The sequence below is a fragment of the Ranitomeya imitator genome, chromosome 1, assembly GCF_032444005.1.
Source record: "Ranitomeya imitator isolate aRanImi1 chromosome 1, aRanImi1.pri, whole genome shotgun sequence".
NCBI classification, from domain to species: domain Eukaryota; kingdom Metazoa; phylum Chordata; class Amphibia; order Anura; family Dendrobatidae; genus Ranitomeya; species Ranitomeya imitator.
Window position 1 is genome coordinate 1130228052 of NC_091282.1, and position 20385 is coordinate 1130248436.

A 20385-nucleotide genomic window follows, 5' to 3' on the forward strand; every position below is an offset into this window, starting at 1 on the left:
CTCAAAATGTTTATTGATCAAAAAGTACAAATGTAGAAATTCACAGCATTTAATACTGAGTTTTTGGAAAGCACCAGACTCTTAGGTAAAAGACACAATTAGATCGTATAGTGTTTATAGTGACTATAAAACCTTACAATGGTGATTTCATACAGCAATAAGCAAGTGAGCACACACTAAAAAACAGGCTTATGTGACCTTTCAACTGGAGGTTACTTTCATGTGAACCTTCTAATGACAATATGTGCCCCAGTAAATGAGTCAGAGCCCCTTGTCAGAGTCCTTTCTGGTGGAGCACACTAATGAATAATAGTATCCTATCAGTTCAAAGGTCTAAACCAGAGTTTCCCAATTTCCAGTCCTCCCCGCACCAGATCACGATAAGGATTTCCCTTGTGTTGCACACGTGAGAAAACCTGTAGCAATTTCTGGTGCCTTGATAATATTTCCATCATATATGCAATACTAGGGAAATATTGGAAACATTATCTGTTGGGGGCTGTGAGGACTGGAGGTTGGGGGGTAATGAGGACTGGAGGTTGGAGAGCAGTAAGGACTGGAGGTTGGGGGGCTGCGAGGACTGGAGGTTGGGGTTTTCATAAGGACTGGAAGTTGGGAGCTGCGAGGACTGGAGGTTGCGGTGTTTGTAAGGACTGGAGGTTGGGGGGCTGTGGGAACTGGAGGTTGGGGTCGGTAAGGACTGGAAGTTGGAGGGCTGTGAGGAGTGGAGGTTGGAGGGCTGTGGGAACTGGAGGTTGGGGTGTTTGTAAGGACTGGTGGTTGGGGGGCTGTGTGGACTGGAGGTTGAGGTCGGTAGGGACTGGAAGTTGGAGGGCTGTGAGGAGTGGAGGTTGAGGGGCTGTGTGGACTGGAGGTTGAGGGCGGTAAGGACTGGAAGTTGGAGGGCTGTGAGGAGTGGAGGTTGAGGGGCTGTGTGGACTGGAGGTTGAGGGCGGTAAGGACTAGAAGTTGGAGGGCTGTGAGGAGTGGAGGTTGAGGGGCTGTGTGGACTGGAGGTTGAGGGCGGTAAGGACTAGAAGTTGGAGGGCTGTGAGGAGTGGAGGTTGGTGGGGCTGTGTGGACTGGAGGTTGGGAGCGGTAAGGACTGTAAGTTGGAGGGCTGTGAGGAGTGGAGGTTGAGGGGCTGTGTGGACTGGAGGTTGAGGGCGGTAAGGACTAGAAGTTGGAGGGCTGTGAGGAGTGGAGGTTGGGGGGGCTGTGTGGACTGGAGGTTGGGAGCGGTAAGGACTGTAAGTTGGAGGGCTGTGAAGAGTGGAGGTTGGGGGGGCTGTGTGGACTGAAGGTTGGGGGCGGTAAGGACTAGAAGTTGGAGGGCTGTGAAAAGTGGAGGTTGGGGGGGCTGTGTGGACTGAAGGTTGGGGGCGGTAAGGACTGGAAGTTGGGCAGCTATGTGGACTGGAAGTTGGTGGAACTCTGGTCTAAACAATGGTAAAGAACAAACTAGACAAATCAGACAGATGCTGAGTTTCCATATGCCTTTGGGACATACGTTTTCATTCTTGTTTTGGAGAGGTGCCTAATTTTCATTATTTATTATTGTGTATTTTAAGTCTGTTTTTATTCCTGGATAAGCAATCTTGTTTCTGGACTGAAATATGTTGTGTCTGGGAAGAATTTGCAGTGACAGACTAGAGACCATTTCATATAAAGATGAATTATTATGATTTGTGCTACAGTACAAAACTTATTTACTAAGGAACGTAAAATAGACATACAGGTCAGCCTTCTGTACAGAAACAGACGTATGTGGCCAAAAGGATGCAGAGGCCAATGGATGCACAATGTTGTAGATAAAACTGAGGTGTCAAAATTGTGCAACCATTAGCCGCCACATACGGACGTGATATTGGTCAAATGCGTCTGCCTCCTGTATGATACTAATGTATTTAGTATTTTTATGTAATAAATAGTCCGTAATAAAACGTGAAGTTCAATAACATTAACATTATACAGTAACATGCATGAAAAAATGCCTAGAAATGCTGAGACCCACCCCCTCACCCTCAAATGATGCCCCCACAATGGAGAACTTCAGAACCCTTCCCCCCCATGGTCTCATGTAATAAGGTGCTACAAGACAAAAGGTCTCAATAGACCTGGCCCTAATCCCAAATGCCAATACCCTAAACAGACATCCCAAATGTAACTCTATAACGTCACCAGTAAATAAGGGGCTGGTATGAGTACAGGGCTTACCAATAACGGGGGCGAAGTGGGAGGACAGCCGGAAAGTGGACCCCGACGCGCGTTTCGGGGCAGCACCGTGCCGCTTCCTCAAGGGGAATCCCTGTATAATGTTAATGTTATTGAACTTCACGTTTTATTACGGACTATTTATTAAATAAAATTTGGATATTTTGTTCATCGATGCTCCGTATTTTCTCCTTTTCTAGACATGATATTTTTGGAGCAGATTTAGTGAGTCTGGGGGTGGTTGTCATTTTTGGCCACGCTCCCTATCTCACATTATGCATTTGGGGTCTTTGTTACCTGTAATTAGTATTTGTCTGAAAAGAGATGATCACTATGTACGGAGCCCATCTACTAGGAAAACAGGGATATCCATGTACCCCATTGTGCCTTACAGCCTGGCAGAACCCAGATACAATGACATCAATATTTTATTGTATGACAACTCCAAAATCATAAAAATAAGATAAGTCTGCAAGTCCAAATATGGAATATACTGTCTTCTGATCAGAAGCACTGCCACCTCTGACCATTGGATGTGTGAGAAATCAATGTGGCTGAGTGCGAGTTTCAGACACAAAAGCCGTCATGTTTTCCTAATCCTGGATAATCGCTTTAATTTTCTTTTTATAACTCTGTGCCACCTGTCTGGATACAGGAAAACTGTGAATGTCTCATTTATCTAAAAAGTATCTCTGTTATTAGATAAATATGTCATAAATCGCATAAAACAGTTTGTAGAATAGTGATTCATTCTTAAAGGGATACACCAGGAGATAAAAAAAATTCCAATGGCCATACTTTCATAAACAATAAAGTTAACATGAATAGTGCTGTTTGTAACTCTCAGGGTATGAGCACACGTTATCTAGGTCCACTGCGGATTTTTCTGCAGCGGATTTAATAAATCCGCAGTGGAAAACCACTGCGGATTTATCGCGGATTTACTGCGGGTTTTTACTGCGGTTTTACAAGTGCGGTTTTCCATAGGGGCAGCTGTAAAACCGCTCCCGGAATCCGCAGAAAGAAGTGACATGCTGCGGAATGTAAACCGCTGTGTTTCTGCGCGTTTTTTTCCGCAGCATGTGCACAGCGTTTTTGGTTTCCCATAGGTTTACATTGAACTGTAAACTCATGGGAAACGCTGCAGATCCGCAGCTGTGGAATCGCTTCGGATCCGCAGCAAAATCCGAATCGTGTGCACATACCCTCACAGTACCTGTAATTCAGTGTGATGCTGGGGCTGCTCCTCACTGCTCCCCTCCCTTCTGGGAGGTTAGGTCACAGCTTCTAGCAGCAGCCAATCCCCTGATAATGTCTCCTTGTCTGCCATGTGAGGATGAGGGGGCCTGGTCTGCTTGCTGCTAGTAGCCCTGCATTGAAGGAGACATTATCAGGAACTGGCTGCTACTAGATGCCGGGAGTAGGTCATGCCCCCTGAACTGTGACGTAATGTTCTAGAAGGGTAGGGGAGCAGTGAGGAGCAACACCAGTGTCACACTGAATTGCAGGTACCGTCTGTGAGGGTTACATGCTTTAAAGGGAACCTGTCACATCATTTTTAGCAATTAAAATGTCCCCAGTGTGTTGTTAGTGCTGCAATGTGCTTTGTACAGTAAAGGTATGTGCACACGTGGCGGATTTGGCTGTGGATTCGCAGCAGTTTTCCATGCGGTATACAGTACCATGTAAACGTATGGAATCCAAAATCCGCAGTGCACATGCTGCGGAAAATACCGCAGCATGTCAATTCTTTGTGCGGATTCCGCAGCTTTTTACACCTGCTCCATAATTGGAATCCGCAGGTCTAAAAACGCATGTGAAAACCGCACAAAATACGGTAATTCCGCAGTTAATCCGCAGGTAAAACGCAGGGCATTTTACCTGCAGATTTTTCAGCTTCTGCGAGGAAAAATCTGGACATGAATCGGCAACGTTTGCACATACCCTTATATAGTACCTTCTCATTCAGTCATAGTGGTGGGGCTTCATTTTATTTGAGTCACGGACACGTTATATTGTCACCGCCCACGCATTCTGATTGATGTTCCAGGGGGCACCGACGTCACAGGAATCTGCTGTAAAATCTTGTGTTTGCGCAGTGTGGAGTGGGTCTTCGCGCTTGTGCAGTGTCAAGCTGCTCCCCGCGCAGTCACGAGTGTGTTCACAGAGTCAGTGACTCGCAATGGCTCCGCGCATGCGCATACAGTCGGTGAAGCTGGGTACATACTCCCACATTCAGTGCACATGCGCGGGGAGCTGTTCGTCACAAGTTTTCCAAACAATTCTATAATTATTGTAAAATTTGTGACCTTATAAAATAAAAAAATCTGATATTCTAGAGGTCATGGACAACATTCACAAATTGTAGGAAGTGTAGAAATCTATTTCCAATGCGCTCGCCCCAGAGATAGCTGCAGGCAACTGGAATTTTATGATTTATACTGTAGGGTTAGTCATAAAAAATAAATATGAATTATCCTATCTGTGAGATAAGGAATAACTTGATCACTTTAGACTTAACGGATAACAATTAAACAATATTCATAGGTGAATGCCCATGTTAAGGCCCTAAAAAGTGCATGTGAAAGATACACTCTGAATTCAAATCATTAGTGTATGATTTATCCAGATCTGCAGACAGTCACATCTCCGGCAGGAGAATATCAGGCTTACGTATACAGCTGACAGCGAGTCTTTAGTCTATGTTATTATTTTACAACCAGCACAATACAGAGCATTGGACCAGTCATTACAATATGCAGCACCTGATCAGGATGCAGCACATTTTACTGAGTGAATGGCTCTAAAATACATTACAAAAATCTCCGGTTTTACAGTTGCTGACTATACATAGTCAGTGTCAGTCAGTGTCAGTCAGAGGTTACTATATACCATTTCTGTGCTATTTGTATAGATACAATGCACACATATCACCTCGTCATGGGTCTGGAGGCCACACAAATGATGGAAAGCTTTAAGGTTAGCTTACTGCCAGTGTATTACTTAACCACTAACTTCATTTGGGTGTAAATCTAAGTCAAATCTATTTTTTTTTGTCACCCAACATCTGCTTCTTAGTCTTTTTATTCTGAAATGGGTTAGGGGATGTCATGGATATGTCGCCTTAGTCCACGTTCACACGGTCAGTATTTGGTCAGTATTTAGAAGCCAAAACCAGGAGGGGAACAATCAAAAAAAGTATAATAATAGAAACACGTCACCACTTCTGTATTTATCACCCACTCCTGTTTTTGGCTTACAAATACTGAGGTAAAATACTGATCAAATATTGAGCGTGGCGTTAGAGTTTGGCTATAGTGGAGACAACAACTTTTTAAGGTGGAATAAAGTTTACATAACTGAATACTGCTATAGTAATTTTGCAAGCACTACATGACAATCTCCATATCAGTAGGTGAAATTAGACTAAATTACTTAAAGGGTTTGCTCCATGAAGAACCTGTATCACATGCATAACCACCACTCCCATACATAGTGTGAATGCCTGAATTGTGCTCCATTAACTACCACTACATTTACACAAGCGACTTTGTGATTTATCATCATCACTGTAGATGTTAGACCTCAGCAATCACACTTTTATTGAACAACTCTTTTAAAAGGGAACCTGACATTAGGTTAACGCTGCCCCCCAAACCGCAGCAGCAAGAATCAGGTAGGGTTTTCACTTAATCGCTGTGGGGTCGGAGAAAACATAGTTTGAAAATCTGGTGGGACTATAAAGAGATGTGACTAGTCCGGTGCAGTCAATGGTTGGATTCTCTCCATCCTGCTCCAGTTCATTGACAGGTGTATCCCATGTGTGCACATAGGGAGGAATCTATTATTCAACTAAAATCAGGAGAGGAGAAGGCGGCTGTTGGCTTACCCTATCGTCCCCGGCCGGCATTTCAAACTATATTTTCTCTGAAACTCTTTGGGATTTTAATACTTGGCTGCAATTGTGCACTCAGGTTCAGATTCATGTTTACTGTGGTTCGGGAAGTATGAATCATAGAATGTTATAGCTGGAAGGGACCTCCAGGGTCATCGTGTCCAACCCCTGCTCAATGACGGATTCACTAAACCACCTCAGACAGATGTCTGTCCAGCCTCTGTTTGAAGACTTTCATTGAAGGAGAACTCACCACCTCTCGTGGCAGCCTGTTCCACTCATTGATCACCCTCACTGTCAAAAAGTTTTTTCTAATATCTAATGTGTATCTTCACCCTTGCACTTTCATTCCATTGCTACTCATGTTTCCATGTGCAAATGAGAATAAGGATGATCCTTCAACACTGTGACAGACCTTCAGATATTTGTAGACTGCTATTAAGTCTCCTCTTAGCCTTCTTTTTTGCAACCTAAACATTCCCAGATCTTTTAACAGTTCCTTGTAGGACATACTTTGGAGCCTGCTCACCATCCTGGTAGCTCTTCTCTGAACTTTCTCCAGGTACCAGTTAAGCACTACAACTGTCAAATTCCCACCTGCATAGTGGCAACTTTCAGGCAACCTCAGCATGCTCTTTAATTAATTAATTATTTACTGTAGTGCAAAGAGCCTTCGAATCTTTAGCTGGACGCCAGGCTGTCAGTCTCCAACTTTAAGAAATTATGAACATACAACTCCAATCTTACACTAAATCGGAACTATGGAGTACTGGTACTAAACTCATAGACGTACCCAGATTAGCCAGAATCAAAACCCGCAAGAACTGGAAATTCCTTTACATTAATTGTATTTAAAGAAACACCACGTCATTGCATGTAGAAAATGTTTGTAGGCAAAATAGTTCTTTATTTTCAATTACTTAGTAAAAAAATAATAAAAATAGATGTGATCCACTCATTTCCAGGCAGTAATGACATAATTGCCACTACTGTTTAGATTCCATTAAAATCTCCTTTAATCACAGGACAAAGCACCTTTTTCCCCAGAATCTGCACCGATCATAAAACTCACATTTTCATTATGGGTCTTTTACAAAAATCGATATAAAGTACATTAGTATTGTTCACAATACAGCAATAAAACACACTCCATATAAACATCAGTAAACTAAATAGTCATTCACATTTTAACAATGAAGGTCTGAGGTACTTTGGAGAACACATGAAGCACCACTGACGTTGTCCGATGATCCATCATGGACAGATTTCACACAAAAAGCCACTCAGAATCCTAAAGGAGAAAATGTATGGGAATTATCTATAGGGGAACACAGATCAACAAAGTGACCAACAATGACCTATAGCTCATCCTCTGCTGGGAAGACAATTCACAAAACCCAGCAAAGAATTTCTCTCACTACCATCATGAATACAACATTTATGTGTGTGTATATGTATGTGTGTGTATATATAACATATATATATATATATAATGTATACATATACATATATATATATATCTACATACACAGTATATTATACATTATATATATATATATGTATATTATACATTATATATATATATATATATATATATATATATATATATATATATATACAGTACAGACCAAAAGTTTGGACACACTTTCTCATTTATAGATTTTTCTGTATTTTCATGACTATGAAAATTGTACATTCACACTGAAGGCATCAAAACTATGAATTAACCCATGTGGAATTATATACTTAACAAAAAAAGTGTGAAGCAACTGAAATTATGTCTTATATTCAGGTTCTTCAAAGTAGCCACCTTTTGCTTTGATGACTGCTTTGCACACTCTTGGCATTCTCTTGATGAGCTTCAAGAGGTAATCACCGGGAATGGTTTTCAATTCACCGGTGTGCCCTGTCAGGTTTAATAAGTGGGATTTCTTGCCTTATAAATGGGGTTGGGACCATCAGTTGTGTTGAGCAGAAGTCTGGTGGATACACAGCTGATAGTCCTACTGAATAGACTGTTAGAATTTGTATTATGGCAAGAAAAAAGCAGCTAAGTAAAGAAAAACGAGTGGCCATCATTACTTTAAGAAATGAGGGTCAGTCAGTCCGAAAAATTGGGAAAACTTTGAAAGTGTCCCCATGTGCAGTGGCAAAAACCATCAAGCGCTACAAAGAAACTGGCTCACATGAGGATAGCCCTAGGAAAGGAAGACCAAGAGTCACCTCTGCTTCTGAGGATAAGTTTATCCGAGTCAGCAGCCTCAGAAATCGCTGGTTAACAGCAGCTCAGATTAGAGACCAGGTCAATGCCACACAGAGTTCTAGCAGCAGACACATCTCTACAACAAAGGTTAGGGCTCATACTCATTTGCGTGAAATACGGCCGAGTCTCGCATGGTAACACCCGGCTCTGTCGCAGACACTTGGGAGCGGAGCGTGCAGCTCCATGTATTGCTGTGCGGCCGCAAGCTCCGCTCTGGAGTGCCGGTGGCAGAGCCGGGCTTTAACCTGTGAGACTCGGCCGTATTTCACGCAAGTGAGTATGAACCCTTAAGAGGAGACTTTGTGCAGCAGGCCTTCATGGTAAAATAGCTGATAGGAAACCACTGCTAAGGACAGGCAACAAGCAGAAGAGACTTGTTTGGGCTAAAGAACACAAGCAATGGACATTAGACCAGTGGAAATCTGTGCTTTGGTCTGATGAGCCCAAATTTGAGATCTTTGGTTCCAACCACCGTGTCTTTGTGCGACGCAGAAAAGGTGAAAGGATGGACTCTACATGCCTGGATCCCACCGTGAATCATGGAGACGGAGGTGTGATGGTGTGGGGGTGCTTTGCTGGTGACACTGTTTGGGATTTATTCAAAATTGAAGGCATACTGAACCAGCATGGCTACCACAGCATCTTGCAGCGGCATGCTATTCCATCCGGTTTGCGTTTAGTTGGACCATCATTTATTTTTCAACAGGACAATGACCCCAAACACACCACCAGGCTGTGTAAGTGCTATTTGACCAAGAAGAAGAGTGATGGGGTGCTACACGAGATGACATGGCCTCCACAGTCACCAGACCTGAACCCAATCAAGATGGTTTGGGGTGAGCTGGACTGCAGAGTGAAGGCAAAAGGGCCAACAAGTGCTAAGCATCTCTGGGAACTCCTTCAAGATTGTTGGAAGACCATTCCCGTGACTACCTCTTGAAGCTCATCAAGAGAATGCCAAGAGTGTGCAAAGCAGTCATCAAAGCAAAAGGTGGCTACTTTGAAGAACCTAGAATATAAGACACAATTTCAGTTGTTTCACACTTTGTTGTTAAGTATATAATTCCACATGTGTTAATTCATAGTTTTGATGCTTTCAGTGTGAATGTACAATTTTCATAGTCATGAAAATACAGAAAAATCTTTAAATGAGAAAGTGTGTCCAAACTTTTGGTCTGTACTGTATATACAGTGTATATATATATATATATATATATATATATATATATATATATATATACACACAGTATATGGATACACTTGTATGTATTTATTTTTCTAAGTTCAGCTACAGAGAAATAAGAAGCACACTTTCAGCTTTTCAGGGGTTTATTGGATTTTCGGCTACATCCTTGTTCCTTCAGCTCCTTCATTTTGTTGATGCCGTGTCTTTACTTACTTAACATTGATGGATCAAGATGCTGACTATCATTTAACTTACTTGGGGTTCCACTTCTTATTGGGGATGGGCTATGGCTTCTAGATGCCTGGAAGAAGATAAATAGAGAAGAAAAATTGAAAAATATTTGCTTAAAAAATGTTCTACACAATTCTTCAAAATTTAGTAAAAATTAGTTTTAGACAGTTAATATTACTGTAAAGATTAGACAAGAGTGCACTTTAAAGGGATGCGGTGAGTGATCAAGCTGATAATCCAGAAGTGACATCAAGATTGGGGCATATGCAAAAGGACGTTGATTCCTCTGCCCAAAACAGAAAAAAACGTACTGTGCGTTACCAGTGCTATGACGTGATATGGAGATCACAAAAATAACGTAAGGGAGGTCGCTCACTTCAAAGAAAGTAACAGGATCTGGCTGAGCTTGGTCTCAACATGCAGCTGTATAGCCTGTTGACAATTTGGCACATGGCTCCGGAGGTCTACAAACTACTTCTCCTAAAGGTGCATTCAGATGAGTTGCTCTCAAGTTGATTGGTGCTTGTTTACTTGTTTACTGGCCTGATTAAACAGTCCGAAAAGTACTGATGGGAGGTTTTGATAAAATTATTCTGTGTCCATGTTACTGACATCACACCGCCTGAGTACATGAAGCTGAATACTGCTGGTAATAATCATTTGTATGCCAATATAAATGATCCAATCACTCAACGAACAAGCGTTTGGCGGGTGATCACCGACATGTTTACACATTCCGATAATCGGCACCGCAATTCCTACAAACACTCATCCATTTCTCATCCTTGGTGCACCATGGCGGGGCCAATCATTTATATACACATTCCCTCCTGTTTGGTTTCCATCTATCTCCACCCTTCCCTGCTCTATGAAGCCGGAGCTGTCAGTCACAGAGGAGGGGGAGGAGATAGAGGGGAAACAAGTAGGTGGGAAGGTGTATATAAATGATTGGCCCCGCCATGGTGCACTGAGTGGCGGGACTTAGTTTGAACAGTCACCCTCTGCTGACAGAATCCCTTTACATTATGCGGGTCTACTGGCCATTACCCAACAGATAGCTTTACAGCTGTTTTCAAACTAGAAAGGGTGATGAGATCAAATTAATAACCGTTTAACAAGTACCAACCCTCCTTGCCCTCTCTCTGTCCCCAGCTTGGTGCCAATACAATAAATTAAAGAATGTAAAACACAGTGGTTGTGAGAAAAACACTATCTGACTAGTTAAAAGGAGCTGTTCCCTTACAATTACTTTTTTTCCACAGGCTGCAGTTTGCTATTAAAAAAAAAACCCTTGTTTTAGATGCATTTTTTCAGGCTCCTCATAGAAGCCTAGAGAAAAAAAAAGACCCACCAACATACGCACAGTTCAACAATGTCTTTAAATGCATAATGGTCATGTGTCCTCAAGAAATCACATCCACTTTTGCATGGACAGATAATACGCTGCAGGTTTTTACACTACGCGGGATCCTGGCCTTAGTGTGTGAAGACGTTAAGCAGTTTCTCCTTAGTAACTCATGTATGTCACATGAACATGAAGAATATCCACCTTGACCAGTTACACAATGCATACAGTATGTTGTCTGAGCCATAACTGTAGGTGCCGTGACAAATTTTTTACTCTCTGCACCAAAAAAATGTGATAAAATAAAAAACGTATGCATGTCCTCATTAAACTACAGGAGTATTTGTGATGAAAATATTTAATATGGATCCTAAATACGGTCGTGTGTATGAGGACCAAGGAAATGGCAAATCTAAGCCACTTTATTGAGTGTCATTACATTTACTTTAAACACGGGCAGGTAGAGAAGCTTTTCATTGTGACCAATGTCAGTATTATATTCTACCAGTCACATTTCTTGAAGTTGTCAGCTTGGATACTTACCAAGGTGCGGCCTGGGCTGACTGATCGAGAGCGTAGAGGGCTGCAGCTTCTACTTCGGCTTTTACGGGGGCTCCACTGAAAACAAATTGTACAAGAAACTGCAATATCACATAGGCTACATAGTTATATACATGAAGTCTCAACTTTTGTGCATTTATATGTATTTATAATGAGCATATTGGATTTAACGCCATTCATTACAGTGCTTTGTCCCGATTCATCAAGGCTTTTACTCAAGAAAACTGGTGTAAAATTTCTGCGCAATACGATAATGAGCAGAAATGTTTCAACTTCTGCCGTTTCCTTGCCAGTTTTGGCCAGCTATAATTCATGGCGAAAACCGATTTGTTCTAATTGATAGAGTAAGATTTGTGGTGAAACAGCTTTACGACGCGCTTCATTTGTTAAGAGGCGTGCAACTTTTAGGGTATGTGCACACGTCAGGATTTCTTGCAGAAATTTTCCTGACAAAAACCGGACATTTCTGCCAGAAATCCGCATGCTTTTTTTTTTTTTTGCGTTTTTTGACGCGTTTTTGATGCGTTTTTTGTGCGTTTTTTCCCAAATGCATAGAATTGCGGGAAAAACGCAGAAAATCCGCAAAAATAATGATCATGCTCATTTTTTTACCGCGATGCGTTTTTTTCGCGGAAAAAAACGCATCCATGTGAACAAAACATGCAGAATGCATTCTAAATGATAGAATGCATAATGTATGCATTTTTAATGAGTTTTTATAGCGTTTTTAGCGTGAAAAAAAACACGAAAAAATCTGAACGTTTGCACATGGCCTTAATGAATCAGGCGCCTCTGACTCATGAATTCCCCTCTCAGCAAGACAAACATGAACAACAAAGATGGTAAGGCCGGTGTTACTTGCAAGTGTGATGCGAGAAACTCGCGTGAGTCTCTCACATCATTATATCCAATAAACTTGGTATCTCATCATATCATGGGTGAAGGAGCGGAGAAAAATCTTAAAGAAGTTTTTAGACTTACCAGTGCACCTCTCTTTGTCACAGCTTCTCCCTTCACAACAACAATGTCATTTTCCATCAGAGACGGCCACACGTGGTAAAATATCAATGGAGCAGTGAGCTCAGAGTCATATGTCCGACGATATCTAAATGCAAAAATAGTGTACTATAAAACACTTTGCTCAGGTGCATAAGTATAAGGGGGTGCAGACATTAAGATATATAACAGGTCCTGGAGCTAGACGATCTGCACCAGGAAAAAACAAAGAACCTGTTATATGGCATCTATATCTATGAGTATCTATACACACACAATAGGAGCAAATCATTAATACTGGCGTAGCGTATGTATGCCAGTTTCAATGAAGCACTTGCTGGAGTACACTGACCAGATTCATTAAGCAATCAGGTGCGCCTGACATCCAGCATGCGCCGTCACCAGAGAGGTATGCCAGCCAGCCAGGGGCTTACATACATTTCTGGATTAAGTTACGCCACTTTAGTGGTGTAGCTTATAATGAATTTGAGAGCTAGACATCACCAAGCCCCAGCCCACCCATGCTATGTCCATTTTGATGCAGCTGACCAGGACTGGCGTGTTAATGCCAAAAGTCGCAATTTTTTTCAGCAATTGCCAAGTTGCACAACAATAGTGCAGCTTGTTAAGGTGTTTACACCAGATTTCTGGTGTAAGCACCTTAATGTCTTGCACAACATTATCTGCATTATCTGAAGTGCAAGGACTGTTATTTGCCCTGAAGTGGGCATCTCATGTAGATAAACCATATTCAGTCAGACGGACATCCACATCACTTTAGATCCCCCTCTATGAACCAGAAGATGGGCCTCTTTGTTAGGGCTCAGACGGCCGTATAACTTGGACAAGGATCGCAAGGAAATGCTCGGACTGGCCGTCCTATGCAGCTGTCACGTTCCGGTCGGGAGAGCTGATGGCCAGTCAGAGCATTGCGTTGCAATCCACATCCAAGTGATACAGCCATCTGACTGCTCTCTAAGACCAGTTCTTGTCCTGGCAAACATGAGCTGCCCATGTATGAAATAGGCTCCAGTCATCTGAATAGTCACCATTTAATGCTTCAAATCTCTGGCTGTCCACAGCTACCACTGAGAAAATCAGTAGTTTGTCAAAGGGTCTTATTGGATACGTAGCGGGCAGCTCCTTTAATTGCTGCATGTGACAGCCCAGTAAACCGCCTGAGACTGACATAGTGCTAGAATGCAGCTGTAAACTGAAATATGTGCCCTGTGTCCATAGAATTACAGCGATGCACGCTGAGACTTTTCCTTACTTGGTTTCACTAAACAGCTCTCCATCCACAGCAAATGCAATGTCTAGTGGGGCCTCAAGGGTTTGCATGGCAAATGCAACCCGGCACACCTCCCGGATAAAGCCACTGATCAGAATGAAGTCCACCTCTGCTGGGAACGAGATTTTAGGATTGACATTCATAGCACTGATCACATCCTAAAATAAAAAATATACAAGATAAAAGTGAAGCGTCACCTTAGTTTATTCTTACATTACAGCATATGTAAAGTCTACTATTTATGTAAGACTTTTTATGGTATATTATTTTCATTGTGCTTTACAATTTCAGCTTATTTTAAGTAACAGGCCCAATATTGGAAAAAAAAAACAAAGGATACTTTACAAACGGAGCAAAAACAGGTGCAAAACGGAAACAAAAATTTCCATTTTTGAATGGTTCCATCATTTTTAAAATAACAAAAAATGAATCTGTTTAGAAAAGGGAACTTTGGTTACCATTTTGCATCTGTATTTGTTCTGTTTGGAACAGATCCATTTTTATTAGAGGTGTCCCTTAAATACTGGGCATCAGCAGTGAAAAAAAAGATCCATTAATGGATAACATAATGAATGATTATCTGTTATGATCTGTTTCCCATAGACTACAATGATAAAAAAAAAATCTGTTTGCTATCACTAACCACTTCTCTCGGCCCCTCACAGCTCTCAACCTCTGAGACACACAAAGACGGTAACACCCTTGACCTGGTCTTTGTCCGGCTCTGCTCAATCTCCTACCTAGATAACTGATCGCTTCCCCTCTCTGACCACAACATTCTCTCCTTCATGCTTACAAATCCTCGCTCACCCCAGCACACTCCTACCACACATGCAGAAATCTACATGTAATTAATCCTGATGCACTTTCAGACTCCTTACACTCATCATTGTCCCCAATCTCTTATTTTTCCTGTCCTGATCTGGCTGTACATCACTTCAATGACACTCTTAGAAGCACCCTTGACCAAGTAGCGCCCCTCACCCTCAGGACCTCCAAACACAGAGTGAAACAGCCCTGCATCTCCCCTGGCTCACTCTCCACATTCGATCCCATCACAGAAGAAGAAGTCTCCAAGCTCCTCTCCTCTTCTCGTCTGACTACATGCACCACCGACCCCATTCCCTCACACCTCCTCCAGTCTCTCTCTCCAGTCGTCACAACTCACCTAACTACAATCTTTAATCTCTCCCTCTCCTCTGGCATTTTCCCATCCTCCTTCAAACACTCTATCATTACTCCATTACTAAAGAAACGCACCCTCGACCCATCCTGCACAAACAACTACAGACCGGTCTCCAATCTCCCCTTCATCTATAAACTCTTGTAGTGCCTGGCCTACCCGTTATCTCTCCACTCACTCCCTCCTAGACCCTTCACAGTCCGGTTTTCGCCCCCTACATTCGACAGAAACTGCACTCATCAAAGTGACCAATGACCTTCAGACAGCATAATGTAACGGTGACCAGTCTCTGTTCATTCTTCTCCACCTCTCTGCAGCTTTCGACACTGTTGACCACCCTCTCCTACTCTCTAGGCTCCAGTCACTAGGCATTAAGGACACTGCTCTCTCCTGGTTCTCCTACTATCTTTCTGACCGCTCCTTCAGTGTTCTGTTCTCTGGCTCCACTCCGTCCCCTCTTCCTCTCACTGTCGAGGTACCTCAGGGCTCAGTCCTTGGCCCCCTTCTCTTCTCTCTCTACACGGCCCCAGTTGGACAGACCATCAGCAGATTTGGCTTTCAGTACCATCTTTATGCTGATGACACACAACTATACACATCATCCCCTGACCTTACCCCCGCTGTACTACAGAACACCAGTGACTGTCTGTCTGCAGTCTCCAACATAATGTCCGCTCTCTATTTGAAACTCAACCTCTCCAAAACTGAACTTCTGCTCCCGCCATCTACTAACCTCCCTAAATCTGACATTTCACTCTCCGTGGGTGGCACCATAATAACGCCTAGGCAGCAGGCGCGCTGTCTGGGTGATATGTTTGACTCCGATCTCTCCTTCACCTCCCATTTACAATCTCTTGCCCGCTCGTGCTGCTTACACCTAAAGAACATCTCTAGAATCCGCCCTTTTCTCACCATGGAAACAACGAAAACCCTCACTGTCGCCCTGATCCACTCCCACCTTTCAGTGATGCCTCACTTATCAAACTAGTGGTTCTGTTTGCCTGCAATGATTGTTTTACAACCAGGAGCTTATCATTGCTGGGACACCGCAGCCCTGCCTCCTGGTCCAGCAAAGCCCCCTCCTGTGGTAAGCACCTCACTGTCTATAGACATTGTATATACAGAGCCTGGTGTGGGTGGAGTTAGATTCCTCAGCTCTGCTTCATTGCTAAATCTAAGAACACAGATTGTGTGAGAATGGCTGCACCCAGTAATCCAAGTGATACATCGTTGGATTCAGCTTCTCTATGCCTACATCAGGCTGCTCTCAGATGAGAAAGAAAAACCTGCTGACAGATTCCTTTTAAGGTTGGATTCACACATTTATGTCCACAGTCAGGAGGTTGACCTTGATTCCCCTGACCCAAACTTAACAGCCTCATCTATGCCTAACAAGCAGTCAAGTTTGGGTTAGGAGACCTAAGGTTGGTCTGTGTATTGTGGTCCGTACTCTGACCACAAAACACAGATGTGTGAATCCATCCAGCACAGTGCTGAGTAAGACAGGCCATTTTCAACCAAGCAGTTGGAAAAACCCTCTGGAAGAGGTCGAAGTCACTAAGAAATATTCAGATATCTTACAGGAAAGTCCTATCTGCAAAATGCTCCAGTTTTTAGGTATAACATACTGGCGTAAAGTATGCCACCCAAGAGAAAATTGAGCCTAACGTGTGCCAGATCTATCAAACACACCACGGTGATAGATTGGACGCTTCTTCTCACTGTCCTCTCTGAATATTACATGACAATAGTAAATCTGCCCCAATATTTAATCAGTCAGAAATAGACACATTTCTGGGGTATCTCCTCAATGCCTTATTATTAAAAGTAAAGCCATACATTAACACTGGACTGCACATCGTAGAGATCCAGATTGCGGACAATGTAGTCAATCACCGCATCCTCCAGAGATTCTGGTCCCATGTGAGACGGAGACAACGACTTTCGTACTCTTAGCTTAAATTGTCTGAACGCCATCTTGGCAGCGTGGAAGGATTCCTGTATGCCACAGAAACAGAAGAAATGTGGTACAATAAAAAGGTTACTGTTTTTAGCATAACATTAAAGGTATGTGCACAGATTAGATGGAGGTTTTGAGGGGCGCAGCCCAACTATAAGTGATTGTACAATGTACATGCAGAGCCTCTGTTCCCTGCTATTACAGTGCTACTGTAAATGCAGTGCACTGGGTGACAGTTACTAGAATCCAGCACTTTACATTTATAGTAGATGTCCCTACGGGGTTAAATAAAGGATAGACTGGGGCATTTACGTTGCAGAATTGCTGCAGTTAAGCAACATGTTACAAGGCAAATCTGCAGTATAAATTGCAAGTTTGAAATCCACTAAATATCAATTTGGGTCAAATTACGCTGCGGATATTCTCATACATCGCTGCTACCGTAAGACACATTCACCACATAGAAAGGTTTGCCATAAGTACCGATCACAAATCCTGAGGCATCACTAAAATGTCACTTACCGCAGTCGCAATAAAAATGATCCTCTGCACCATCTCTAGGTCTTCGATGTAACGTCTCAGCAGGTTCTGAGCATCCAGACGGTCATTGGCGTAGACATCATTGAAGCGGGATATCAACCGGCTGTAGCGAGAGGCATTGGTGAGCTGGGCAGCAGTAGGTGACTCGCTTCTGCTGAATGGACTGGTCGATCTGCTGGAGTGGCGGATTGGACTCGGAGAACGGCTTCTGGAAAGTCTGTAACAAGGTATACACACATAAATGATGAATATACGGCAACGCTAAGCTGTTCATTTATAAAAATGACTGACAGATACTGTATTTCCTCTTAATCTAGGTGATAATATGATATGATAATTCTGTTTTCCGTATAGGATCCTACATCTTATGACTAATTCTGATCGCCGCTATGATTTTGTTATAGTTCTTAATCAATAGGTCAAAGTGGCTAGTTAAAATATGTAGTTAAGTTCCACTTTTTTTCGGCGGCATATCGTGAAGCTTCCGGATACTGTATTTTAATGTTAATGAGAAAACTATTCAGTGTATTATTTGTGAAGTGTTAGAAGATAGACAGCAGAATACTTTTTTTTTTAAATTAAACATATTAACTTCTAGGAAACTTGACAGATGATACATGGTGCCTGATCCACGGGGTGCATGCAGGTATGATATCAGCCAGGTATGTGTAACTGAAGCACTACTAAAAAAGCCACCGGGCACAGAGCTGCATGGGTGACCAGTTGGACAGGAGGGTGCCCGGGGACTTATCTCTGCCGGCTGGGAAAAGCCACCAGGGACCGGCCTTCCTGACAAGTCTACCATGCGGCTCGGTTCCGGTGACTCTTAAAGTATGTTTTTCTCAGTCAAACGTACCTGGCTGAAATCATACAGCCAGTGTCTAATACTTGCTGCCCGTGGATAGGGCAGCAAGTAACAGCTGCCTGATTCCCTTTAAAAGCATGGATTCTTTTTAGTTGAATTTTTGTCCCTGAAAAAAAAAAATGTACACACATAAAAAAAAGTTTGTGTGTGTTTTTTTAATGTAGTTTTGTGAATTTTTATTTTTTAAAGAGGACCTGACAGAATCCATGGGCTGCATGTGTCAGGCATTGACAAAATCTCAGCCATGTATGCTTTCTCATTCGAGAGAATTGGTTTGATAATGGAAACTGTGGCAGTGACCGGAAATCCGGCTGCACTTACTCCGAGTGCAGTCCGATGATTTCCACCCACTCACTGAATTGCATGGCTGATATGATCAAATTTGTAAATGCAGCTATGTTTGTTCGGACATATGCACAACCCAATAGAATAACAGTCAGAGTGCGATCAGATGTTTTGTCGGATAGCACTCAAACGGAAAATACAGTGGTGTGAGCGAGCCCTTAAAAGTACCGTATGTTTTTTTCTGAAATGCAGGAGGTGTCAGATTTACTTTAAGGCAGTTTTTGTGCATGGAACATTTTTTTTTTAGGTTCAATTGATTCAAAAGTCACATTTGGATTATTATTTTTCTACCAGAATCACTACAGTAGAAGAATGCACATGTTCCTAAATGGAAAAAAATACATAAAAACAATGCTTTTTTCAGTTGGATTTCGGAGCAGAATCCACTCCAAAATTCAAGACATAACACTTGGTGTGAACCCACAATTTCTTAGTGCAACTCTTTATTTTCTAACAAGAAACTGCTTTTAGTAGTCAACGAAAGCTTCCCCAAACCCTTTCCTAGCTTAGAGAAATGGATATTTGCTAAGCATATTCGACTGCACCCCTGGAAAATGACACAGAATATCATACCCAGTCTTACTATCATACCCTATCCTACTCACTTTCCATGCAATATACTGGAAAATGACAGAATATCATACTCTATGCTACTCACCTCCCATGCAGTATACTGGAAAACGACACAGAATATCATACCGTATCCTACTCACCTCCCATGCAGTACACTGGAAAACAATGCAGAATATCATACCCTATCATACTCACCTCCCATGCAGTATACTGGAAAATGACACAGAATATCATACCCTATGCTACTCACCTCCCATGTGGTATACTGGAAAACGATGCTAAATATCATACCCTATCCTACTCACCTCCCATGCAGTATACTGGAAAACGATGCTAAATATCATACCCTATTCTACTCACCTCCCATGTAGTGTACTGGAAAACGATGCTGAATATCATACACTATCCTACTCACTTTCCATGCAATATACTGGAAAACAACACAGAATATCATACGCTATCCTACCCACCTCCCATGCAGTATTCTGGGAAACGATGCTGAATGTCATACCCTTTCCTACCCACCTTCCATGCAGTATACTGGAAAATGATGCAGAATATCATACCCTATCCTACTCACCTCCCATGCAGTACATTGGAAAATGATGCAGAATATCATACCCTATTCTATTCACCTCCCTTGCAGTATACTGGAAAACGACACTGAATATCACACCCCATCTTACTTACCTTCCATGCAGCATACCGGAAAATGACGCAGAATATCATACCCTATCCTACTCCCCTTCCATGCAGTATACTGCAACCTGATGCAGAACGCAATACACTATCCTACTCACCTTCCATTCAGTATACTGGAAAATGACGTAGACTATCATACCCTATTCTACTCCCCTTCCATGCAGTATACTGGAAAATGATGCAGAATATCATACCCTATCTTACTCACCTCCCATGCAGTTTACTGGAAAACTAT

The 20385-nt window shown here is 42.4% G+C and overlaps 1 protein-coding gene across 1 annotated transcript in view; it reads right to left on the minus strand.

Moving 5' to 3' along the window:
• Positions 1-6993: 6993 nt before the first annotated feature.
• Positions 6994-20385, minus strand: part of SPATA18 (spermatogenesis associated 18) — a 77367-nt gene continuing 63975 nt past the window's right edge. The window contains exons 7-13 of the mRNA XM_069744482.1: positions 17648-17882; positions 17005-17163; positions 13965-14140; positions 12677-12800; positions 11678-11752; positions 9814-9859; positions 6994-7400 (exon numbers count right to left, since the gene is read on the minus strand). Coding sequence (XP_069600583.1) covers positions 7393-7400; positions 9814-9859; positions 11678-11752; positions 12677-12800; positions 13965-14140; positions 17005-17163; positions 17648-17882 — 823 coding nt within the window. The 3' untranslated portion in view covers positions 6994-7392. The remainder of the gene's footprint in view (positions 7401-9813; positions 9860-11677; positions 11753-12676; positions 12801-13964; positions 14141-17004; positions 17164-17647; positions 17883-20385) is intronic.